Below are 22,976 nucleotides of genomic sequence, written 5' to 3'. Positions count from 1 at the left end.
ATAGATTGCTAGTCTCTAAACACTCTACGTTTGTCTAATCTACCTCACATAAATAATATTTGATGCGTGAGATTTTTTGTAACATATATACGTGGTAAATTATTGCGTAATAATTGTTTGACAACCTACTTACCTACATAATATACTTTGACATACTTGCTCTTGAGATTATTATAAATTACCTCGTATACATTGTAGGTCCAGTGCAAACTTTACATTATAATTAATATAGTTTGAAAAAAATAAAATCACTTTCGAAGAAATCGATTTGTGATGCAGATGATATCCAGTTAGAAAATCATAATGAGTAAATTGAATTCAAACTAAGGCCTCGTCTGGTTACTCCGCTAATTCATGGGAAATCTAAAATCCCATGAATTGTGTGTATATTGTGAATTTTGGCCAATTTGTTCATATATCATGTTTCTTTATGGTCCTTCTTTCTAAATCATTTGTAATCTCAGTTATGTGAACCTGAAATCGTAACTTGTTTGGTTATTGGGGATATTTCTTAGAACTTGGAAATTTCTTGAAATTCAACATATAGAACTTTTTCTAAGAACGGGTCAATTCAATAAATTATCGTAGATAGAGTGATGGAGTATCCAAAATATGAAGAGATTAATAACAAATATTCCCTCCGTCCCCATTGGCGTTTCTAATGGGGGGGGGGGGGGTTCAATTGAACCCCCAATGGAAAATATACAATGACAATATAGTTTCGTCTAGCCTCAAGGTCATGGTTCAACTCTAAGTCTAGTCTTTTTTGCCCATTTTCCTATTCTTACATTTTATTTTCACATTTTTTTAGGTTCTCTAAAACATATTTTTTTTAATTGTAATGAGACTAAGTGCACGCTTCGTTAGACAAAAAAAAACATATCTTTTTAATTTTCTTCATTTATTTCCATAATATAGATCCTTCTATGAAAATTTGAGTTTTCTTTTGATATTTCACCATATAAAATACTTGATTCATTTTAATTTTGTTATCTCCTTCAATTCCCCTTTTAATTTTGTTTAAATTATTACAATTATTATTATTATTGGTAAAATATTTTTTTTTTGGTAAAATGTGAGTTTTTCATATATAATCCACCATTACAATCATGTGTTTCCTACATTCATTTTGCATACATGCCGACTTAGCTTACAAAACAGTTAACATAATTCTATGCCCATTTGTTGTAGCCAATTTCTATCCCCTATTCTCTCACTGCTTGTTGAATGCAATACTTCAATCTTATCAACCAGCTTTTTCACTTCTCTACCAATCCCTTTTGGCCATGTCAATTCCATCTCGATCCTGCACCTATTCCGTTCCAGCCAAATCAAATACCGGTAGGACGGTTTGGCCACTACACCAACCGTCAACTACAGTTTAGTGCAATGCTGAGGATCTGCAACCAAGCCTCAATACAGCCCAAGACTCTGATGCTATATTGACAATCTTTAAACATATGTTCATGAGTCTCTTGACCACCTTCACATAGTTGTGGACGCGGCCCACGAGGGCGCTTGGGAAACAAGCGTTTGCATTTGTGGAGTCGCCACCAATTTATTGTGGAAAATTGGAAACCGTTCGGATACTTCATGTCATGTCAAGACACAAAGTAGTGACATGAACATCAAGAACTCGTTACCCTTAGCATTCTATGTCTAGAATGACTCTCGTGGATGCCAATGAACACGGATGTTCACAAAGATCTGGAGTAAGGGGTGAGGGTACGTATTAGGAAGCTCTTTTGATCGAACACCTAATACCGCCTGCCTCGATAGCGGCCTCTACTAATGATTAGGGAAATTGTCTATACTCGATATATTGTCGATTATATGCATGCAATGCAACATCCAACGTTTTAATCCTAACATGTGAAGAATTAGACTAAGTCGGTGAAACACGTAATTTAATCATGCAATTGGTCGATGTAGGAATTTAGGATCGATTACGTGTGAAGGCATACAAATAATACGATAAAAGAAATACGATAATAAATATACAATAATGAAGATTACAATAATTACATTGGATTAATTGATTTATGCCGAAAGTACATTTAAAACGGATAATTTTGGAAAAGAAAGAATAAGTAAATTAGCGAACAGATTATGAATGATAATACGAATAATAGTAAATTAATACGTAAACTAATAAACTAAGTCAAAGCAAAACGGGAGTTCAGGGACATAAATTAACCAGGAACAGGCGCAGCAGAGCTGCGTCCCTTGGAAGAGGCGCAACAGTCGTTGCGTATGTTCCTTGGCTCAGTTCTGGCTGTGAAGCCGGAATTGCAAGTCGTTAATATTCGTTAGTGAATTTAATGCTTGATTATGAACAATTGACTCAGATGAAAGTGATTAGCAGGTTATTTACATGTGATTAAGGGTCACAAAAACAATAAACATGGAACAAAACTAATTAATACGAGTTAATACAAGATTTATAAGATTATTAATTACAAATTAACAAACTAATTGGGTTAAACAAACCATTAATGATGAACTAATGATGACGACGATGAATAACAAATGAGAATATATCAAAGATGAATTCCAGAGATTCAATATGGGTAAATCGAATCTCTAAAACCCGAATTGATTTTAATGACGAAAACCCGCAAATATTGGTTTATAAGGGATTTAAGTCGGGATTTAATGACGAATTAATACTAATGATGATGAATAATATATTACATGTTAGAATTATCATACTCAAATTATTGTGTCGATGAAACAATGAACAAACAAAGAAAACGAAACTAACAATCGAATTATCAAAAGACGAAGGAAGAAGAAAGGAAGCAGGAACTGCGGCAGCCTTACGAAGAGGCGCGCGGCGATGCTGCGTCCCTTCAAGAGGCGCGGCGATTCTGCGTCCTTTCTCGACGGTCATCTTCTGGTAATTCGTAAAAAAGGATTTAAAGCATGGTTTTATAAATCGGTTTTAGAAATACTTTCGACATAAACCTTACATTATGATTACAATAGTAAAGAACAATAAATAAAATAGGGATTATACACCCTCAGACTTACATGTTTGACGAAACGAGATGAACTAAGTTAACGTTTAGTGATGCTCGACTCGAATGTAGACGAAAGTGCCCTCGTAAGAGGAAATTAAAACAGATTGATTAAAGTTGATTAATTGTGGAGTTGGTCAAATTGGTCGGTCATGTAAAACGAGGCTGGTACTCAGAAGGATCTGAGCTTACGTGGTCGGAAGTTCAAGCACGTAGACGCCAAAAAGTAAGAACGTGGTCTAGAATGCAAAGGGGGAAGACAAGGGCGGACACTCGCGTGAGAAATATGTGAGACCGAAGGTCTCTATTTATACAAATCACGCGGAGGAAATTAGGGTTTTCGGAGAAACTTTGGAAGTGAATCTCGAAAAGATACGAAAAATACGCAGAAAAGGACTTGGGAAGAGGCGCAGCAGGCACTGCGTCTCTTGGAAGAGGCGGAGCACCTGCTGCGTCTTTTCCCAAGTGGTTTCCTCCTGCGGAAGAAAGATTTCCGTGTTTTGGTTATGGAATAACGGATTAATCTTGTTTTCCTTAATATTTTGTGTGAATATTACGGGAAATTATTTGCCAAAGATTAAAAGACTGTAAAATATGGGATAGAAATATCCGGAACATTCCAGAACATTCTGACTCGGTTTTTAGAAAATGAAGACGGTTTTTGACCCGGACTCCAAATGTACTCTAATTACTGCCAAAACGACCGTATCGGCACGTAGATGACAATTAAGAGGTAAACATAAGTGTTTGAGCGATCACTTGACGATAAACTTATGAACTGTCATAAATCGTTCCCCGTACCAAACATGCGGCCCAATCATCACCGGGTGGTTGGCGGGAGGTGCAGAAATGAGGTATCTACAGAGCCCCCACTTTGACTGAGGCTTGGACAAGGCGAAAGTCAAAGTATAGTCATCTGGTCAATCGAAGATTACAACCTGACGACTATGGCGACGCGAGGCGGCTCAAGGGGTCTGAGCCAAGGACCTGTCATCGGGAACATTTTAGAGTCTGTCGACTATCGGGGAGGATCGTTTAAAGTCCATTAGACTACGTAAGGAGGCTCGCCAGCCATAAGAAGAGACCATACCTGAAATTCCTTGAAACTCCAGGGGAAACAAAACGCTATATTGGGAGAAGACAGCAGACATAGTCTGGAACTGCTGGGAGAAATCTGCTTGTGGCCGGCTTCAAACAAACTTCGGAAGAGCTTGGGGTCGATGTTGATCTCCATGTCTCGAGAGGGAATGACTGTCGGTTGTGAACTCTCTCTGGGGGAACATAATCGGGAACTCATCTCCATGTCTCGAGAGGGAATGACTGTCGGTCGTGAACTCTCGTTGGGGGAACATAATCGGGAACTGATCTCCATGTCTCGAGAGGGAATGTCTATCCGTGTACTCTCGCTGGGAGAACATAATAGAGGCGTGTCGAAACACCTGTCAAAGAAGGAACGCTCGTTGTGACAAGCTAGGTCTTGGATAAAAAATAATATATGGCAGTTTGCAGTTGGCTTGAAAAAAGCGGGTCCGGGCGAAGAATATACGTCAAACGGATCAAATATGTGATATGGCGTCAAGGAAGAGGCGCACCAAAGATGGGCCCACGAAATAACGAACTCATAACGAATTTTTGAAAATTCGTATGAAGGGAAGCTGAGGAAGAGGCGCAGCAAGAGCTGCGTCCCTTAGAAGAGGCGCAGCACCTGCTGCGTCTATTCCTGGGCGTGTCTTTCCTGCGTAAAAACCCGATGAAACAGAGGGTTTATTTCATTTATTCGAAACACAAACTCTCAATTTCTCTCTCAAATTCCAACCATTTTCGTCAAAATTTGATTCAAAAGCTTGCATTTGCCATGAATAATCGAGGTATGTGTACTAATCTTGCATTTATCTTCCGTATTTGATCAAATGGGATCGACAAAATTAGGGTTTTCGACCCTAATTAGTCGAAAATTTGGGGCTTTCCCCCAAACGATTTTGCCTTGCAAAATTGACCTTGTAAATGGCTAATTGGTAATATAAATATCATAAACATGTATTTGTTTTGAATTTTCGTTGAGTTTTGAGCATTTGAGTGAAATTGAGACGATTTCACAGCTAAATCGTAAATCGCTTCGAAAATAGCCTTAGGATTGCCCATTTTTGACGAAACTTGATATTTGCACTCCTTGTATGATGGGAAAACTTCCTACCATCTCGGAATTTTGATTGGTGACGGCTTTTTCAGGACACTTGGGCATAATCGCCGTTACAACGAAATGCTGTCGAAATTCCGACTCGAACCCATGACTAGGCTTCAACTTAGGCTTGACTTGACCCAAATTACCACATGAGCGGACGGGTTTATGGGAAAAAATTGCCAAGGATGGCGAGAAAAGAGCGATTTCGGAGCTCCGAAAACTCGAAAATCCCCTAATTAAGGCTTGTCGTCACTTGACGCGACCTAAATTTACTTTAATGTTGCAGGTGACGAGGCTTCTATATCTGGGAGAGATCCCATGCACGTGGACACTGCTGTTGACCCTTCTCAGGTGCTTGAGGAGGCTTTCACCGCTACGGTGACGGCTCCTGAGGACGAGGTCCTCGAGGAGGAGGTTGTTGAGGAGGAGGATATCCCGAGACGGGCCAACGTTGGACGGGGTGGTCGTCAGCTGAGGGGAGCACCTGCGTGGGCTGAGACCTGGGACAGTAGGCACCTGCTTTGGGTTACGTAGGGTCACCTGTCCTACAGAACGGTGAAGAGCTTGGTAAATCGAATTCATCACTCTTCATTCATCTTCTTCATTTCTCTTTGTCCTTCCTTTTCTTTGTCATCTGAGCTAAAGATAGCTTTTGTTTCAAATCAACATAGGAGGCTGGGAACATCAGATCGTTCTCGGGTTATACGACGGCGATGGGGTGCTACGAGAGGCTGTCGGCTGAGGAGCGAGCCATGATCGAGCGAGGAGCGTTCGGTGCCCTGGTGCAGGCTTGGAGGGATATCGCGAGGAGGAAGTTTCGGGCTAACCTCAGTCTTGTCCGAGCTTTCTTGGACCGGTTTTGGGACACGACCTCCACGTTTCACATGCCTTTTGGTGAGGTGGGGGTCACGTTAGAGGACTACGGCATGATTTCTGGTCTGCCGTGTGGGACTGAGGTGGTGGAGTGGCCGGAGACAGCCATGAGGGTTGATTCGGCTGAGGCTAGGAGGTTGATCGGCTAGAACTTGGCACCGAAGGCGGCTGCGGTACCTGGTTCGGTGCCTAGTTCTTACGTTTGGGACTACTTCGCGGGGAAGACCCCGGCGTCGGTGGTGATCGAGGGGAGGGAGACGACTCCTCCTCCCTGCACTACAGAGCAGAGGGTCCGTTTGTGGCTCTGGTGGTTTCTGTCTTCGATCTACCTCGGAGACAAGGGAGAGAGGCTTTCGATGAAGCTCCTTCCCTTTCTTTCTGACCTGAGCTCCCTAGGCCGTTGGGACTGGGTCACTGCTGGTTTTGCGGTCCTCATCCGCTTCATGAGGGCAATGGTTCGTCCGGAGTTGATGAAGAAAGGGACTTCTCCTGCTGCTGTCGGCCCTGGACTGCTGTTGGAGGTATGAACCTTCACTTCATTTCATGAAAGATCATTTCCTTTTCTGCCAAATCACGAAAGATCGTTATTGACTATCTTGTTTTACAGGCGTGGGTGTACTCCTACTTTCCGGGCCTCGCGCCCAAGAGGACGGAGCTGGTGGAGAAGGCTTATCCCGTTGTGAGGGATTGGGTGATGTGTCGCACGAGGAGTCGGCGTTCCTTCCACAACATCTGTCGGCGGGAGGTGAACGCTCTTCAGTTGGACGGCGTGAGTATTTCACCTTGCATTTGTTTGCCTTCCTTCTTTACTTTTAGAACCGATCATAAGAATGACCCTTCGTTTGCTTTTCTAGTGGGTGCCCAGGCCTTGGGAGGAGTACGCTGGCGCTCCTCCTTTCGTGGTTGAGGTCCTTCAACCTAGGAGCTCGAGTCGGCTGTTGCTGAGGACGTCGATAGGTCCTGCGTGGTACTTGGGTGAGAGCTTGGCTCGTCAGTGCTCTCGGGACGTCTTAACGGTTCCCATCGATCCTCCTCGGACGATGTTTAGGGAGACTTCTGAGGCTGAAAGGGAGGCTGACCTGGCTGGCGTTGGTGGCGACGCCCTCCTTCTTCCTGGTGAAGACTACTCGGCGTTTCTCTACGGGAGGTTGGCGTACTAGCCAGTTGTGGTAAGTGCTTTATCCTCTTTCATTTTTGATTATTTTAGAATACGATTAACGATCATCGGTTAATGGAAATCATCTGATCTTGCAGGAGGTCGAGGCGGCGGGCATCGAGCCCTCAAAGTACCCCGAGACCTTTGAGTACACTGACACGACGGGGATGACGATGATCTCCGAGCTACGTGACTTTGACGTGGCGGTAAGAGATGCTGGCTTGGACGAGTGGCAGCATCTTATTCGGAGGGTGAGTCTTCTAACTTGTATAATTTTGTGTAAGAACACAATTGCTCGAGTTTGTCCAATCGTTAAGAATTTTCCTTTTGAAATGCAGGTTGCGCCATCCCGGTTCATGGCTTTATGGAGGGTAGCCAACCGGCTGCGGGCTACTGCCGTCGAGGCACTTGCTGGCGGCCGAGGACATCAGGTATGAACCTTCCGTTTACTTCATTTTTGAATTTTCTAATCTTCCTTATGTTTGAAATTATTTGACATGAGCCAATTCTTGTTGTTTGCAGAGGGAGCGTGAGCTGGAGCGAGAGCTTGCCCAATCCCGGGAGGAGACAGCTCGCCTGCTGAGGGAGCTCGAGGTCCGCGACGCCGAGGTTGCTGCTCTCGAGGCGAGAGTTGCTGAGCTAGACGGCGGCCAGCAGTAGCTTTTTGTTGCTTCTTGTTTTTTGGCTGTATTTTGTACATTTGTACATTTTAGGACTCACATTTTGGACATTTTGACCTTGTTTTGGGGCTCGAGCCCCCAGTTTGGTGTACATGTACTTTCTTGGTTGTATATATGATGGCCTGAGTGCCTTTGCTGCTGGGTTGTTTTGTTTGTACCTGCAGGTTAGCTTTGAACAGGTTTGGTAGATAACGGTTTGCGCCGTCATGCTACCGAAATTTACATAGAAATCCCATAGGAAAATCACGTAGAACATACATTTGTACATATGGCCTAAATTAGCGCAAAACGATGACTCGAAAGTGCAAAAATTTGGCCGGAAATGAAAATGCAAAAATTTGGCCAGAAATGACTGGACGGTAGGGAGGGTTACCCCCTAAAAAAAGAAAAACTAAAAACATATAAGTTTGAAATGTAATGTGGAAGGAGAGTGAAATGATTCTCCAAAAAGAAAATTAAAAAGAAATGTATAAGTTTGAAAATGAATAAATTAAATAAAAATTTAAAAAAAGGTATAGATTTGAAAAATGAATAAATTAAATTAAATTGGTGAAATGATTCCCCAAAAAGAAAATTAAAAAGAAATGTATAAGTGTGCTAAAATGACGAAAATGTCGATATCGTCTCGAAATGCGTGTCCGTGAAATTAGGAAACACGAAATATGGCAACCTGACATATTTACCAAAATAATAACCCGTATGAATAGGAAATTATTCGTTGAGGAATTTAGGAAAGATCAAACGCGGAAAATCACGAAAAAGAAGGTCGGGAAGAGGCGCGGCAAGGGTCAGTATCCCTTCAAGAGGCGCAAAGATCTGCGCGCTTTGTTCCCTGATGCATCCGTCCTGACGGATTTTAGGAAACATTTTTTAGTATAAATAGAGACGTCGAGGGAGGTTTTATTCACATAATTCTTCCGTCTTTCTTCGTCTTATTACACAAAGCTCCCAAAATAAGGATACATCATGAATACTCTTGAAATTCGTCTAAAGGAATGGACAAATGAGTTCTCTAATGTGGAGAAACACGACATGGGTGCTTATAATTTTGGATCGCTTTTGAGCTTGAAGTTGATCAAGGTAGTCAAACCATTCCTAGATGCTTGTCTTGACTATTGGGACCCGAATTATCACGTGTTTGCCTTCCCTGGAGGCGACATTTGCCCATTTCCCGAGGAAATTGCTGCAATTGGTGGTTGGGACCCGGAACATTTGCCTGCTATTCCCTCCACTTCTCAAGGGTATAAGAACAAGTTTAGAGACTTGCTTGGATTGGCAAGAGTTGATGTTGATCGTCTTGTGACTTCTAAAGGAGTGCGAATGTTGGATTTCATCGATCGATTCATCAATAGGGCTGATCCCACTGTCTCTTATGTTGCGAGGCGAAGGACATTCGGATTTTGCCTATTACATGTATATGTCCTTCAAGGGCATGTAGTTGAGGATATGAGAGGCGACCCTCGTCTCTTGAGTTTGATTGAGCAAATGGAGCTGCATAGGAGCCCAGCTTGTCTGCGTTTAGGAGAGATCCTATTGGGCTTGGATAACAGGAAAGCTAATCGCGACCTTCCTTACTTGGAAAGTTCCATTATTTTGCAGGTAAAAGAACTCTTTTCCTCCTTTTTTTTTTCTTCTTCTTTTTTTTTCGATTTTTTTTTTGTTTCGTTTTTTTCTTCTTTTTTTTTCGTTTTTTTTTTTTGTTGTTTCTAATACCTGCTTTTGGTAGGTCTGGCTTATGGAGCATCTTCGATTGATCGAGCCCCCAGTTAATGTTCCTGCTTATCATGCTCGCTCAATTACAATGAGGACCAGGCTTTACATGGTGGACTTTACTAGAGTTTGCAATTATTGGGAAAACAAATTGAAGAGTGAAGATGGCCCCTTAATTAGGTGGATCGTACCATGGTGGCATCTCAAATCTGTCACTGAAGTATCTTCCTTGGATCCTACCCGGTCTGTTCGCATTCCCGGCCTGGAGTTTATGATATGCATCTTCCCGGAGAGGTTGATGAGGTAGGTTGGATTGAAGAAGATGATCCTAAAACTTGACACTGTCCCGCAGACTGCCGTGGCGCTTACTACTGAGAGTCGAAGGGAATGGGCCATCAAATGGGCTCAGAGGAACATTTGGTTCTTAAATTCTTCTGTCAGTGCTCTATGGGTGTCAGATTCTTATCTGCGGTGGAGGAAAGCTGCTACTCCGGAGGAGCGCGAGAGATTGAGGAAGCGCGAGCCTATTGACTACAAGGTTCGCGAGGTGGAAAAGGAGAAGGAGAAGCATCCGACTGAGGGAGAGGAAGAAGCCGGGTTTCGAGTTGTTCATCCTTCGAAGAAACCAAAGACATCTTCTGCCGTCGAGATGGTGGTTGACAAAAATGGCAAAGCAAGACCACGAGAGAGACCGTGGTGATTAGGTTGGAAGTGGCGCAAGAGCGTCCGGCTCGAGGTCGGGACAAGAAGTATGATAGAAATGACAAAGGCAAAGGGAAAATGGAAGAGTAGCCTGAGTCTTAATTATTATTTATTATTATTATTGTAATAAGAAGGTGGGGTTTTTAGAATCCTAGCCTATTTATTTTTATTATGTAACGTACTATTACTAGAAATGAAATAAAAAGGTTAATTGGTTGTGAAACCGTTATGATTTTCTTTTCATTATTCTTGTCGAATTTCAAATGCAATTGCAAATGTCCTTCTATTTACATTTAAGACAATTAAGTGGGTTGTATCCCGTGAAGGATTGCCTACGTATTCATTAAAAAATGAAATCAAACTCTTACGCGTAGTTCGAGTAAATGTAAAAGAATAATTGTTCTAAGCAAGAGCTTGTAATGAACTTAGAAAATAAGCATGAGCTTTACTTACTCCTAAAATGCAATTTAGTTTATTTGATGATATGAGGATGACAAATTGTCAAAGTGCAAGAGCAAGATGACATTAGCTTAATTCAGCTTTGCCAGGGGCCGTTTATTTCGTGCCACAGGAGCGACACGTGAGGTTACGCGAGGCGCGTTTTTTTTTTTTTTTTGCTCCTATTCTAGGCATAGTAACGTTTCAGTTGGTCAAGGTTTGTTGGGTTGGCAAATTCGTCCCCATCTAGGTCCGTGATCCTAACCGCACCCCCTAGAAGTATGGACTTGACTAGGAATGGCCCGGCCCAATTGGGTTTGAATTTTCCTCGTGGATTGACAGGTAAAAGAGCCTTAATTGACTTGAGGACCAGATCTCCTTCCTTAATGTTCCTTGGCTTAACCCTTTTATTGAAGCGTCGTTTGATACGTGTCCAATACGTTTGCACATTATGTAATGCACGTAACCTTCGTTCATCCAGGAGGATGAGTTCTTTATATATATCCCTCTTCCACTCGGCTTCTGGGATTTGGCTTTCGAGTAAAATACGCAAGGATGGTATCTCTAGCTCGACTGGTTGTACGGCTTCCATGCTGTAGGTCAAATAGAAAGGAGTAGCCCCAGTGGGCATCCTAACAAACGTACGGTATCCCCATAAAGCAAAGGGTATCTTGCTTGGCCAATCTCTATAGTTGTCAATCATTTTCTTGAGAATCGTGACGATATTTTTATTTGCTGCCTCTACCGCGCCATGTGTTTGTGGTCTATATAGCGAGGAGTGGTGATGCTTGATTTTGTACTTGGCTAGCAATTGTTCAGTCTCGGCTTGGAAATGTGACCTATTGTCACTGATGATCTTATGTGGGCAACCATTTCGACAGATACTGTTGGTTTGTATGAACTTTGCCACGTTCTTGGCTGTAAGACTGGTGTAGGAAGTCGCTTTTACCCACTTGGTGAAATAATCGATTGCTACCAGGATGAAACAGTGACCTCCTGTTCCGGCAGGAGTGATCTTGCCGATGATGTCAATTCCCCAAGCAGAAAATGGCTAGGGAGATGTCATGGTGTAAACCAATGAAGGAGGAATATGTTGCCCATTCCCGAAGATTTGGCAATTATGGCAATGTCTTACATATTTGATGCAATCAGATTAAATTGTAGTCCAATAATACCCTAAACGTGTGATTTTCTTTGTCATCATGGGTCCACTCATGTGAGGGCCACATTCTCCATCATGGACCTCTTCCATCACTTTCAGTGCCTGTGAATGATCAAGACAACGTAGGATTACACCAAGAGGTGTTCTTTTGTATAGCTCTCCTTGCATGAGAACGTATTGGGAAGCTAGCAAGCGGATAGCACGTTGTCCCTTTTTGTCCATTTTTGGTGGGTAGGTGCCATTGATCATGAAGTTTAGGATTCCTTGAAACCAAGGTTCCTCCGCAATTTCCTCTTCATCGGTGATTTGGTGCACATAAGCTGGCTCTGATCGTCGTTCGATGCATAAAGGCATTTCTACCATGATATCCGGCATATTAATCAAAGATGCAAGTTTTGCAAGAGCATCTGCAAATTGATTTTCTTCTCGAGGTAGATGTAGGTAGGTCACTTGATCGAAGAATTGGGCTACTTGGTCTATTCTGGCTTGATAAGGTGCTAAGCTTTCGCTTCGGATTTTCCAAGATCCCGTAATTTGATTGATGATCAAAGATGAATCCCCATGTACTCGAAGATTCTTGATGCCTAAACTTACTGCCGCTTGCAATCCAATGAGACAGGCTTTGTATTCTGCAGCATTATTTGTCACCTCTAAGTCGAGTTTGACAGAGATTGCTGTATGCTTGCCTTCAGGAGAAATGAGCAACACTCCTATTCCAAATCCTCTTAAATTCGATGCTCCATCAAAATAGAGGTCCCAGGAGTCTATGTCCGTTTGGAGTATATCCTCATCCGGAAATGATCAGGTGTCTATCGTTTGTGTATCATTGATAGGATTTTCTGCGAAGAATTTGGCAATGGCGCGCCCCTTTATAACTTTCAAAGGAACATACTTGAGATCGAACTCTGAGAGCATCAAAGTCCATCTTGCTAAACGTCCATTGAGAACGGGTTTCTCGAAGAGGTATTTGACAGGATCCATTTGGGAGAATATTTTGACAGAGTAGCTAAGCATGTAATAGCGTAGCTTCTTCGTTGCCCACACAAGAGCGAGGCATGTCTTCTCGAGTGGTGTGTATTTTCACTCGTACTCCAAGAACTTCTTACTAAGGTAGTAGATCGCTCTTTCTTCTTTTCCTACAGTTTGAGCTAGCATGGCGCCCATGGCCGTTTCAGTTACCATGAGATATAAACCAAGAGGTTGATCTCTTTGAGGTGACATGAGCTCTGGTGGTTTGGCTAGTATTTCCTTGATTCGATCGAAAGCCTTCTGACAGTCATCATCCCACATGGTGTGATCTGTTTTCTTTAACTTTTTGAAGATAGGTTCGCAGATCATGGTGAGTTTCGATATGAATCAACTTATGTATTGCACCTTACCTAGGAATCCTCTAACTTCTTTCTATGTTTGAGGTTGCGGCATTTCGATTAGAGCATTGATCTTGGAAGGGTCTATTTCTATACCTCGTTGGCTAACAACGTATCCCAGGAGTTTGCCAGATGTTACTCCGAATGCGCATTTCTGAGGATTGAGCCTCATATTGTACTTCCGTAGCCTTGAGAAGAATTTGCGAAGGTTCGTAATGTGTCCCTCTCTTTCCTTGGACTTGACAATCATGTCATATACGTATACCTCAACTTCTTTATGCATCATGTCATGTAAGAGCGTAGTTGTGGTGCGTTGGTATGTAGTTCCGGCGTTGATTAACCCAAACGGCATAACCGTGTAGTAATAGGTTCCCCATTGATTAACAAAGGCGGTCTTATGCATGTCTTCTAAGGTAATCTTGATCTGGTTATATCTTGCGTGTCCATCCATGAAGGATAGCAACGCATGATCCGCCGTATTATCCACTAATATGTCGATATGTGGTAGAGGAAAGTCATCCTTAGGACTTGCTTTGTTTAAGTCTCTAAAGTCAACACAAACACGGATTCTCCCATCCTTTTTGGGTACGGGTACTATGTTAGCTACCCAGTCTGAGTACTCGGAAACTTTGATGAACCCGGCTTTGAATTGTTTATCGACTTCTTCTTTGATCTTGAGAGCCCATTCTGTCCTCATTAGACGAAGCTTTTGTTTCACGGGTTTGAATCCTGATTTAATTGGGATTCTATGCTTTGCGATGTCCCTGTCGATCCCTGGCATATCTTTGTGGGACCAAGCAAAAACGTCTTTGAACTCGTGTAGGAGGTCTATGAAATCGGCCCTTTCGGTGGGGCTCAAGGTTGTCCCTATCCTAAGTTCTTGGGGTTCTAGTTCAGTTCCTACGTTGATGGGTTCAGTATTTTCTATCACTGGTCCCCCTTCCCCCTCTTGTAATATTTCTTTGGCTATGTAGGGAGGTATTTCGATTGAGTCTGGGTCTGGGTCATCCTCATCATCATCGTAAACAGAATTGCATTCAAGATAACACGAAGAGTAAGCAGAACCTGATTTATTCATATTAAGATTTGAGAAAAGTTAAAACAAAGAAGCCATCTGATCTATAGTTAGTGGCGATAAAGGGACAGCGGTTGGGACATTTCCCGAACTACTGTTGCTATTTGACACTAAGCTAGGAGAAACGAGGGGAATGGGAATGACGACAGGAGGAGACTCTCTAGGAACTTCTCTAGACTCCGACTCTGACTCTAACTCGAATTCATCATCTTCTGGTTCTCCTTTGAACATCTCTCCTTCTCCAGTAGTGAGCTTGAAGAGTCTTCCTTGATTGTTTGTCCACTTGATCGATTTTCTCCATCCTTTCTGTTGATTGGTGTTGGTTTCTGTACCCAGTGTGGCAATGATCTCATCTATGATGCTTTTGGCGCTCTTGATTAAGGGAAGATCTTGGAGGTAGACATCTTCCTCGCTATCTGTCCATATGCCATTGATCACCTCTTCTTTTGGGCAGATAAGATGTGAGCAATCTAAGGTAGATTCATCACCTGTAATCATCATAACTCCACAAGGATTCTGACTGTTGTTAGGCTTACCTCCAGGTGGTATTGGTAGGCGACCGTCTTCAATCATATCTTGAAGTACATTTTTCAGTTTGTAGCATTTTTCTGTATCATGTCCCTTACCTCTATAGTATTCGCAGTACGAATTCTCATCCCAGAACTTGGATTTCTTTTCTGGTTCAGGTGTAGGGCCTATGGGTTGAAGTTTACCCAGCTTCATCAACCTTTTCAGAGCATTGGAATATGTGTCCCCTAGATTTGTGAATTTCCTTGGAGGGGTACTCTTCTTAGATGGCTCGAGAAGGTTAACTTCATCAGTTTTGCTAGTAGAGCCGTAAGAACGACTTGTTGAGCCTTGATATCCACGACCTATCGTTTTGGACAAGAGCCCTTTACGGATGTCATCTTCGATCCTTGTCCCTAGTACGGTTAAATCTTTGAAGGTCTTGATGTTTTGATAACTCAAATGATTTGCATAGATAGGCTTTAGGTTGTCCACGAATTTCTCTACGAGGGTGGCTTCATCCAGACATTCAACAAGTTGAGTACTAGTCTTCCTCCACCGACTTAGGAAGTCAGTGAAACCTTCTTTGTCATTTTGGGTAAGAACCTCTAAAGTACGCATGTTGACTTGGATTTCAGCATTATCCGCATATTGTTTAGCAAACTCGATTGCGGCATCATCCTAGGTAGCAATTTTCTTGTGATCTAGCGAATAGAACCATTGCTTTGGGATGGTGTCAAGAGATGAAGGAAATATCCTTAAGAACATCTTGGGTTTAATGCCTTTGATAGACATGTAATCCTTGAAAGCACGGATATGGTTCAAAGGGTTTTCATGCCCCTTGAATTTAGGGATATCCGTCATGTTGAAGTTGGTTGGCAACTTGGAACTCACAGCCTCATATTTCCGATTGTTCTCCTTATAAATGTCATCCCCTTTGAGATACATCAATTGTTCCTCCAAGTATTGGAGTCGTTTCTCAGCTGCAGTCATACCTATGGGAGGGTTTTCGTCCCCGAAGTTGTTCACAAATTCGTCAGACACTTCACTTTCTCGAGGAGGCATCCTTGTTTCCACGACATATATTCGGCCCTCAATGGTGTCAAGGCGATCTTACACTTGGTCTTGAGTAACTTGGAGACGAGCTAGCGCGGCTAGGATTTGATCATTACCATTCTGGAGTTAGTTGAAGTTCACGTCGCTTGTTTCAGGCATCTTGGAAACTGAATAAGAGATCGATGACGAATCAAAACACGATCGACCATTCTAGCACACTTACTCGAGAAGAAATGTTTTGACTCGTGAAGTGGGAGTGTGCCACTTGTGTCAAGTGAGTTTTGAGGAAATGACAAAGTTTGAAAAATGTTGGTCCTAGTCAACTTTAGTGTAGTTGTAGGAGTGGACTCGAAGTGAGGTTTTGAAATGGGATTTGAGGCCCGAATTTTGACTTGACAATTGGACAGAGTTTCGACTGATTTTGCGCTAATTTTAGGCCCAAGTTTCGAAAATTTACATTTTGAAGAAGGATTTTGTTTTTACAAAAAATCGTCATGGTTTGTTTTATAAATGGTGATCACATATGGTACAAACATATATACAGGCATTATAACGGGATGCTGAGTGCATTTAAAATGGTTTTGGTCTAAAGGGTGGGTTGCCATACCAAACAATCAAACCCGAAGTCTGTGGAGAGGCTCGTACCAAACAGGAGTAAGGCCGATTCCTAGTCCATTTCCTCAAGTAGTGAAAGTCCTTGATACAAACAAGAGTAAGTACCATGGTATGGATGACGTCAATCGCTATTCATCCTTAGGCCCAAATAAGAATTAGGACCGTTTAGACGGGACGATTGGTCGAATGGGTTGGGTTGGGCCTAGGAAGGCCGAATAAACGATCTAGGAAGACCGAGTTATGAAAACCGACAATTGTCTTGTACAAACTATTCCCTAACCTTGTTCAAGTTTCACCCTTTTGGCTACACGTAACTGTATTATCCCCACCGGAGTCGCCAAACTGTGGACGCGGGCCCACGGAGGCGCTTGGGAAACAAGCGTTTGCATTTATGGAGTCGCCACCAATTTATTGTGGAAAATTGGAAACCGTTCGAATACCTCGTGTCATGTCAAGACACAAAGTAGTGACATGAACACCAAGAACTCGTTACCCTTAGCATTCTATGTCTAGAATGACTCTCATGGATGCCAATGAACACGGATGTTCACAGAGATCTAGAGTAAGGGGTGAGGGTACGTATTAGGAAGCTCTTTTGATCGAACACCTAATCCCGCCCGCCTCGATAGCGGCCTCTACTAATGATTAGGGAAATTGTCTATACTCGATATATTGTCGATTATATGCATGCAATGCAACATCCAACGTTTTAATCCTAACATGTGAAGAATTAGACTAAGTCGGTGAAACACGTAATTTAATCATACAATTGGGTCGATGTAGGAATTTAGGATCTATTACATGTGAAGGCATACAAATAATACAATAAAATAAATACGATAATAAATATACAATAATGAAGATTACAATAATTACATTGGATTAATTGATTTATGTCGAAAGCACATTTAAAACGGATAATTTTGGAAAAGAAAGAATAAGTAAATTAACGAACAGATTATGGATGATAATACGAATAATAATAAATTAATACGTAAACTAATAAACTAAGTCAAGGCAAAACGGGAGTTCAGGGACAGAAATTAACCAGGAACAGGTGCAGCAAAGCTGCGTACCTTGGAAGAGGCGCAGCAGTCGCTGCGTCTGTTCCTTGGCTCAGTTCTGGCTGTGAAGCCGGAATTGCAAGTCGTTAATATTCGTTGGTGAATTTAATGCTTGTTTATGAACAATTGACTCGGATGAAAGTGATTACCAGGTTATTTACATGTGATTAAGGATCATAAAAACAATAAACATGGAACAAAACTAATTAATACGAGTTAATACAAGATTTATAAGATTATTAATTACGAATTAACAAACTAATTGGGTTAAACAAACCATTAATGATGAACTAATGATGACGACGATGAATAACAGATGGGAATATATCAAAGATGAATTCCAGAGATTCAATATGTGTAAATCGAATCTCTAAAACCCGAATTGATTTTAATGATGAAAACCCGCAAATATTGGTTTATAAGGGATTTAAGTCGGGATTTAATGACGAATTAATACTAATGATGATGAATAATATATTACATGATAGAATTATCATACTCAAAATATTGTGTCGATGAAACAATGAACAAACAAAGAAAACGAAACTAACAATCGAATTATCAAAAGACGAAGGAAGAAGAAAGGAAGCAGGAACTGCGGCAGCCTCACGAAGAGGCGCAGCAGTTGCTGCGTACTTTCTTGACGGTCATCTTCTGGTAATTCGTAAAAAAGGATTTAAAGCATGGTTTTATAAATCGGTTTTAGAAATACTTTCGACATAAACCTTACTTTATGATTACAATAGTAAAGAACAATAAATAAAATAGGGATTATACACCCTCAGACTTACATATTTGACGAAACGAGATGAACTAAGTTAACGTTTAGTGATGCTCGAATCGAATGTAGACGAAAGTGCCCTCGTAAGAGGAAATTAAAACAGATTGATTAAAGATGATTAATTGTGGAGTTGGTCAAATTGGTCGGTCATGCAAAACGAGGCTGGTACTCAGAAGGATCCGAGCTTACGTGGTCGGAATTTCAAGCACGTAGACTCCAAAAAGTAAGAACGTGGTCTAGAATGCAAAGGGAGAAGATAAGGGCGGACACTCGTGTGAGAAATATGTGAGACCGAAGGTCTCTATTTATACTAATCACGCGGAGGAAATTAGGGTTTTCGGAGAAACTTTGGAAGTGAATCTCGAAAAGATATGAAATGGTACGAAAAATACGCAGAAACGGACTTGGGAAGAGGCGCAGCAGGCACTGCGTCTCTTTGAAGAGGCGCAGCACCTGCTGCGTCCTTTCCCAAGTGGTTTCCTCCTGTGGAAGAAAGATTTCCGTGTTTTGGTTATAGAATAACGGATTAATCTTGTTTTCCTTAATATTTTGTGTGAATATTACGGGAAATTATTTGCCAAAGATTAAAAGACTGTAAAATATGGAATAGAAATATCCGGAACATTCCAGAACATTCTGACTCGGTTTTTAGAAAATGAAGACGGTATTTGACCCGGACTCCAAATGTACTCTAATTACTGCCAAAACGACCGTATCGGCACGTAGATGAAAATTAAGAGGTAAACATAAGTGTTTGAGCGATCACTTGACGATAAACTTACGAACTGTCACAAATCGTTCCGCGTACCAAACATGCGGCCCAATCATCAACGGGTGGTTGGTGGGAGGTGTAGAAATGAGGTATCTACAATAGTATACACCTGTCAATACTACATAATCCAATATGATTCAATTTTTCCCTTGTGTTTAAAGGTTCATCCTTAATCAACTATCCAATAAACGCATGCTTGTGAACACATCAATTTATCCCAAACATCCCCATACCACTGAACAAGAGGGTTGATCACTGCAACCAGTGATATCCAGACCCTATTGAGTAACCCTTTTGATCATGAATCCAAATGTTATCCCGATACCCAACCTTCATACAAGTCCTCACCTTGCATATATTCCTCCAATTTCAATTGGAATCAGAAAGAGGTTGATGTGAATTCCAGTCACCACCTTTAAATTAAACATGATCCAACCATAGTACCCATAGTCTATCTGCATTGGTATAAATTCAGTTCACTAATTTCCCTACTCTTGCCACATTCCACTCCCCTGCCTCTGTAATTGCCAATCCACCTACCTTCTTACTAAAACACACTATATCCCAAGCTACCAAAGGAGCCATCTGATATTCAGTACTACCATCTCAGATATAATTCATGCATACTGCCTCAATCCTTTTAAATGATGCACTTTGGAATCAGAAAAATTGAAGCCAGTTATGCAAGTTATTAAACACTGAGTTTTTTTATTTTATTTCTAAAATTAGTAAGAAAAAAGTGTAAACATCTAAAATTATCCATTATTTTAGATTTAAGAGGTAAAATTGATATTTTATCACTTTTAACCTTTTTTTAAAGAGACATATAAAATTGTTTTCTATTGAGATTGAAATTTTAATCCCGCATGCACTTTTATCGCGGAAAAATTTATGTCAGAATACCACCATTAAAAAACTAGAAACGTCATTGTCCGTCCCGATTATTTTATACCTTTGTGTTAAGCCCAATTTAGCCTGGACTGACCTTAGTCTAGCCTGGCATAATTACGCTGACTGGGGCAACCAAGGTCCGGACAAATCTAATTACTGTTTGGCAGGTAAAGAATATTACAGGGTAAGCAAGCTACCAAACCTTGGAAGAAAGGCCTGATGGTAAGAAAGGAAAGCATAGAATAGCCTGGAAGGACTCTTAAGCAGGTTGGACTAAATTATCAAACAACAAAACGGTTACATAAAAGCAAAAGCCCACGTCCTATTCTCATGGAAGACCAAGTCCAACTTCAAGAATACCTTATTCCCATGAACCAGGTCGTGCAAGAGAAGGCAAGCCAAAGTTTGTTGAGGAAGACCAAGTCAAGCGGAATAATAGGGAATGTTCCCTATTTTTCAGCTAACAACTCCAACAGTAAAGAGAAACGTTGAGGTTGCATCCAGCGTTAATTTTTGAAGATTATAAATAGCATGATCTAACATTTGTAAAGGGGACAATTTGGAATCATCATTCACATACAATTTATCTCCTATTTTTCCTGTGTATTCAATTGTTTACACCGTACTATTGTTCAGCTTGTCAAAGAAATACAAACAATATCATTTACACATGATTCCTTCCAATAATTTATTGATACTTTTATTCCTAATTTAAAGAACTAGATACCCTCATTACTTAATAATCAAGCTGGATCCTTCCAGGGAAAATCCTGCTAAAACAATTGGCGCCCACCGTGGGGCATCTAGTTCACTAATCCTAGAAAAAAGTATATATCTTTATCATCCTCCATTTAATATTTACACGAGAAAATGGTGGAACTTACCCCAGAACAACAATTGGTCGTTGCCTTGGCTAAAATCAAGGAATTGGAAACAATACAAGAGAAAGCAGCCCAAGCAGAGGCCGAGATCACCAGGCTCAAAGAATCAGAGTCCAGCCTGAGAAAGAAATTGGAGAATCAGGCTTCAGGCTCCAAAACCAGATTTGAACCATGAACCCCGTTTACATCTATCATCAAGCAGATATATTTCTCTAGTTTTGGAACCCCGGAGAAAGATGCCTCCTCTGGCCCACGCATCACCCCTGACAATGAATCAAACAAGACTGAGACAGCAATAATGATGGCCATGCTCCAGGAAATCCAGAAACTCCACAGCAAGATAGAGAATATACCCGGAGTGCCAGATCCTGTAGCTGAAGTGGAAATTGATAGCTTTGTTGACTCACCCTTTGCAGATGAAATTGCAAAGATTGATCTCCCCAAGAAATTCACAGTTCCATCTATGAGAACTTATGATGGGACCTCTGATTCACAAAACCACGTTGCCATATTCAAACAGAAAATGTTAGCAGCCTCAATACCCAGTGAACTCAGGCAAGTTTGCATGTGTAAAGGCTTTGGCACTACCTTGACTGGAGCAGCATTGCAGTGGTTCATCAACCTCCCAAATAGTAGTATCAATAATTTCGCAGACTTGGTCAATGCCTTCAATCAACAGTTCGCAAGCAGCAGAGACATGGCTAAGAGACCTAGCAACCTGTTCAGAGTAAAGCAGCTTCCTGAGGAGCCCCTCAAAGAATTCCTGGCCAGATTTGTCAAAGAAAGGGTGGCCATTCTCAGATGCGATGAAGAAACAGCGGTAGAAGCTTTCAGGCAAGGAGTTCTGCTTGACAGTGACATCTATGTAGATTTAACCAAGAAGGCCTGCCCAACTTTTTCCACTGTTCAGTCCATTGCCCTAGAGCATGTCAGACTGGAAGAAGACCTCAACTTCAGAACAAACTCGTCCGGAGGAAAGCAAAGATATGGCCACACTAACAGGAAAAGCTCCTACCAAAAAGGAAACAACCCCGGATCAGCACCTTATTCTAGACCTGAACGGTCTGAAGTCAACGTGGCACAGGAATGCAAAGGTAACCTTTCTAACTTACCAACTATTCCTGAATATAACTTCTCTATAAATACTGCAGGGTTGATCAAACGCCTGGAAAACCTGGGAGACACAGTTAGATGGCCCAAGAAATCTGACAACCCCAGGAAAGATCCATCAAGATGGTGTGACTTTCCCCAGGGCATAGGAGATACCACAGAAGAGTGCATTCAGCTCAGGAAACAGGTGGCTTACCTCCTAAAGAAAGGCAATCTGAAAGATCTAATTCAACAACCCAGAGGCAAAGATAAAGGAACAGGCAAGAGAGATCCAGGAAACAGCAGGGATCCTCCTCCTCCTCCCCCCATCTACGAAGTCAAGTTCATAAACGGAGGCTCAGAAATCTGTGGCTTAACCAGCTCAGCCGCTAAAAGAATTGCCAGGGAGTCTAAACTTCAACCCCCCTTCTAGATCTAAATTGTTACCCGCTGTTACCTTTGATGACTCAGACTTGCAGGGAGTACCAGACCTACACCATGATAGCCTGGTGATTACCATGCAAATTGGTACAGCTAAGGTGTCAAGAATCCTGATAGACGGAGGCAGTTCAATCAAATTAGTGATGCTGGACGTCCTTAAAGCCATGAAAATAGATGAAGAAAAAATCAACAAGAAATCCAGCGTCCTGGTTGGATTCAGCGGAGAAACAAAGAATACTCTGGGAGAAATTAACTTGCCAACCTATGTAGAAATAGCTTCCTATGAAAGATTCGGAGTAATGAATTATCTATCCTCATACAACGTAATCCTGGGCAGACCATGGATCCACAACGTCAAAGCCATCCCATCACCATATCACTAATGCGTAAAGATACCGACTGAATGGGGGATAACCACCATCAGGGGAGAACAAAAAGCAGCTCAGGAATGTTACACTCAGGCTTTGAAACCTTCAAAGTCAGGTAAGTCCCTTGCATAGCAACTAAAGTCCCC

At 41.7% G+C, this 22,976-nt stretch overlaps 1 protein-coding gene across 1 annotated transcript; it reads left to right on the top strand.

The window, feature by feature from the left end:
- Nucleotides 1-21,497: 21,497 nt before the first annotated feature.
- Nucleotides 21,498-22,845, top strand: LOC141607275 (uncharacterized). The gene is made up of 2 exons (XM_074426632.1): nt 21,498-22,026; nt 22,493-22,845. Exons 1-2 carry the CDS (start codon nt 21,498-21,500, stop codon nt 22,843-22,845), a joined length of 882 nt encoding a protein of 293 aa, XP_074282733.1.
- The last annotated feature ends 131 nt before the right edge of the window (nt 22,846-22,976 follow it).

Source organism: Silene latifolia, chromosome 10, assembly GCF_048544455.1.
Source record: "Silene latifolia isolate original U9 population chromosome 10, ASM4854445v1, whole genome shotgun sequence".
NCBI classification, from domain to species: Eukaryota; Viridiplantae; Streptophyta; class Magnoliopsida; order Caryophyllales; family Caryophyllaceae; genus Silene; species Silene latifolia.
This window is presented reverse-complemented; position numbering and strand designations above follow the sequence as displayed.

Bases quoted from the DNA above. Each gene is read 5' to 3' on its own strand.
- LOC141607275 (XM_074426632.1), top strand. From the start codon at position 21,498: ATGTGTAAAGGCTTTGGCACTACCTTGACTGGAGCAGCATTGCAGTGG. The intron at 22,027-22,492 runs GTAACCTTTCTA...TTGATGACTCAG, and splicing joins CGTGGCACAGGAATGCAAAG to ACTTGCAGGGAGTACCAGAC.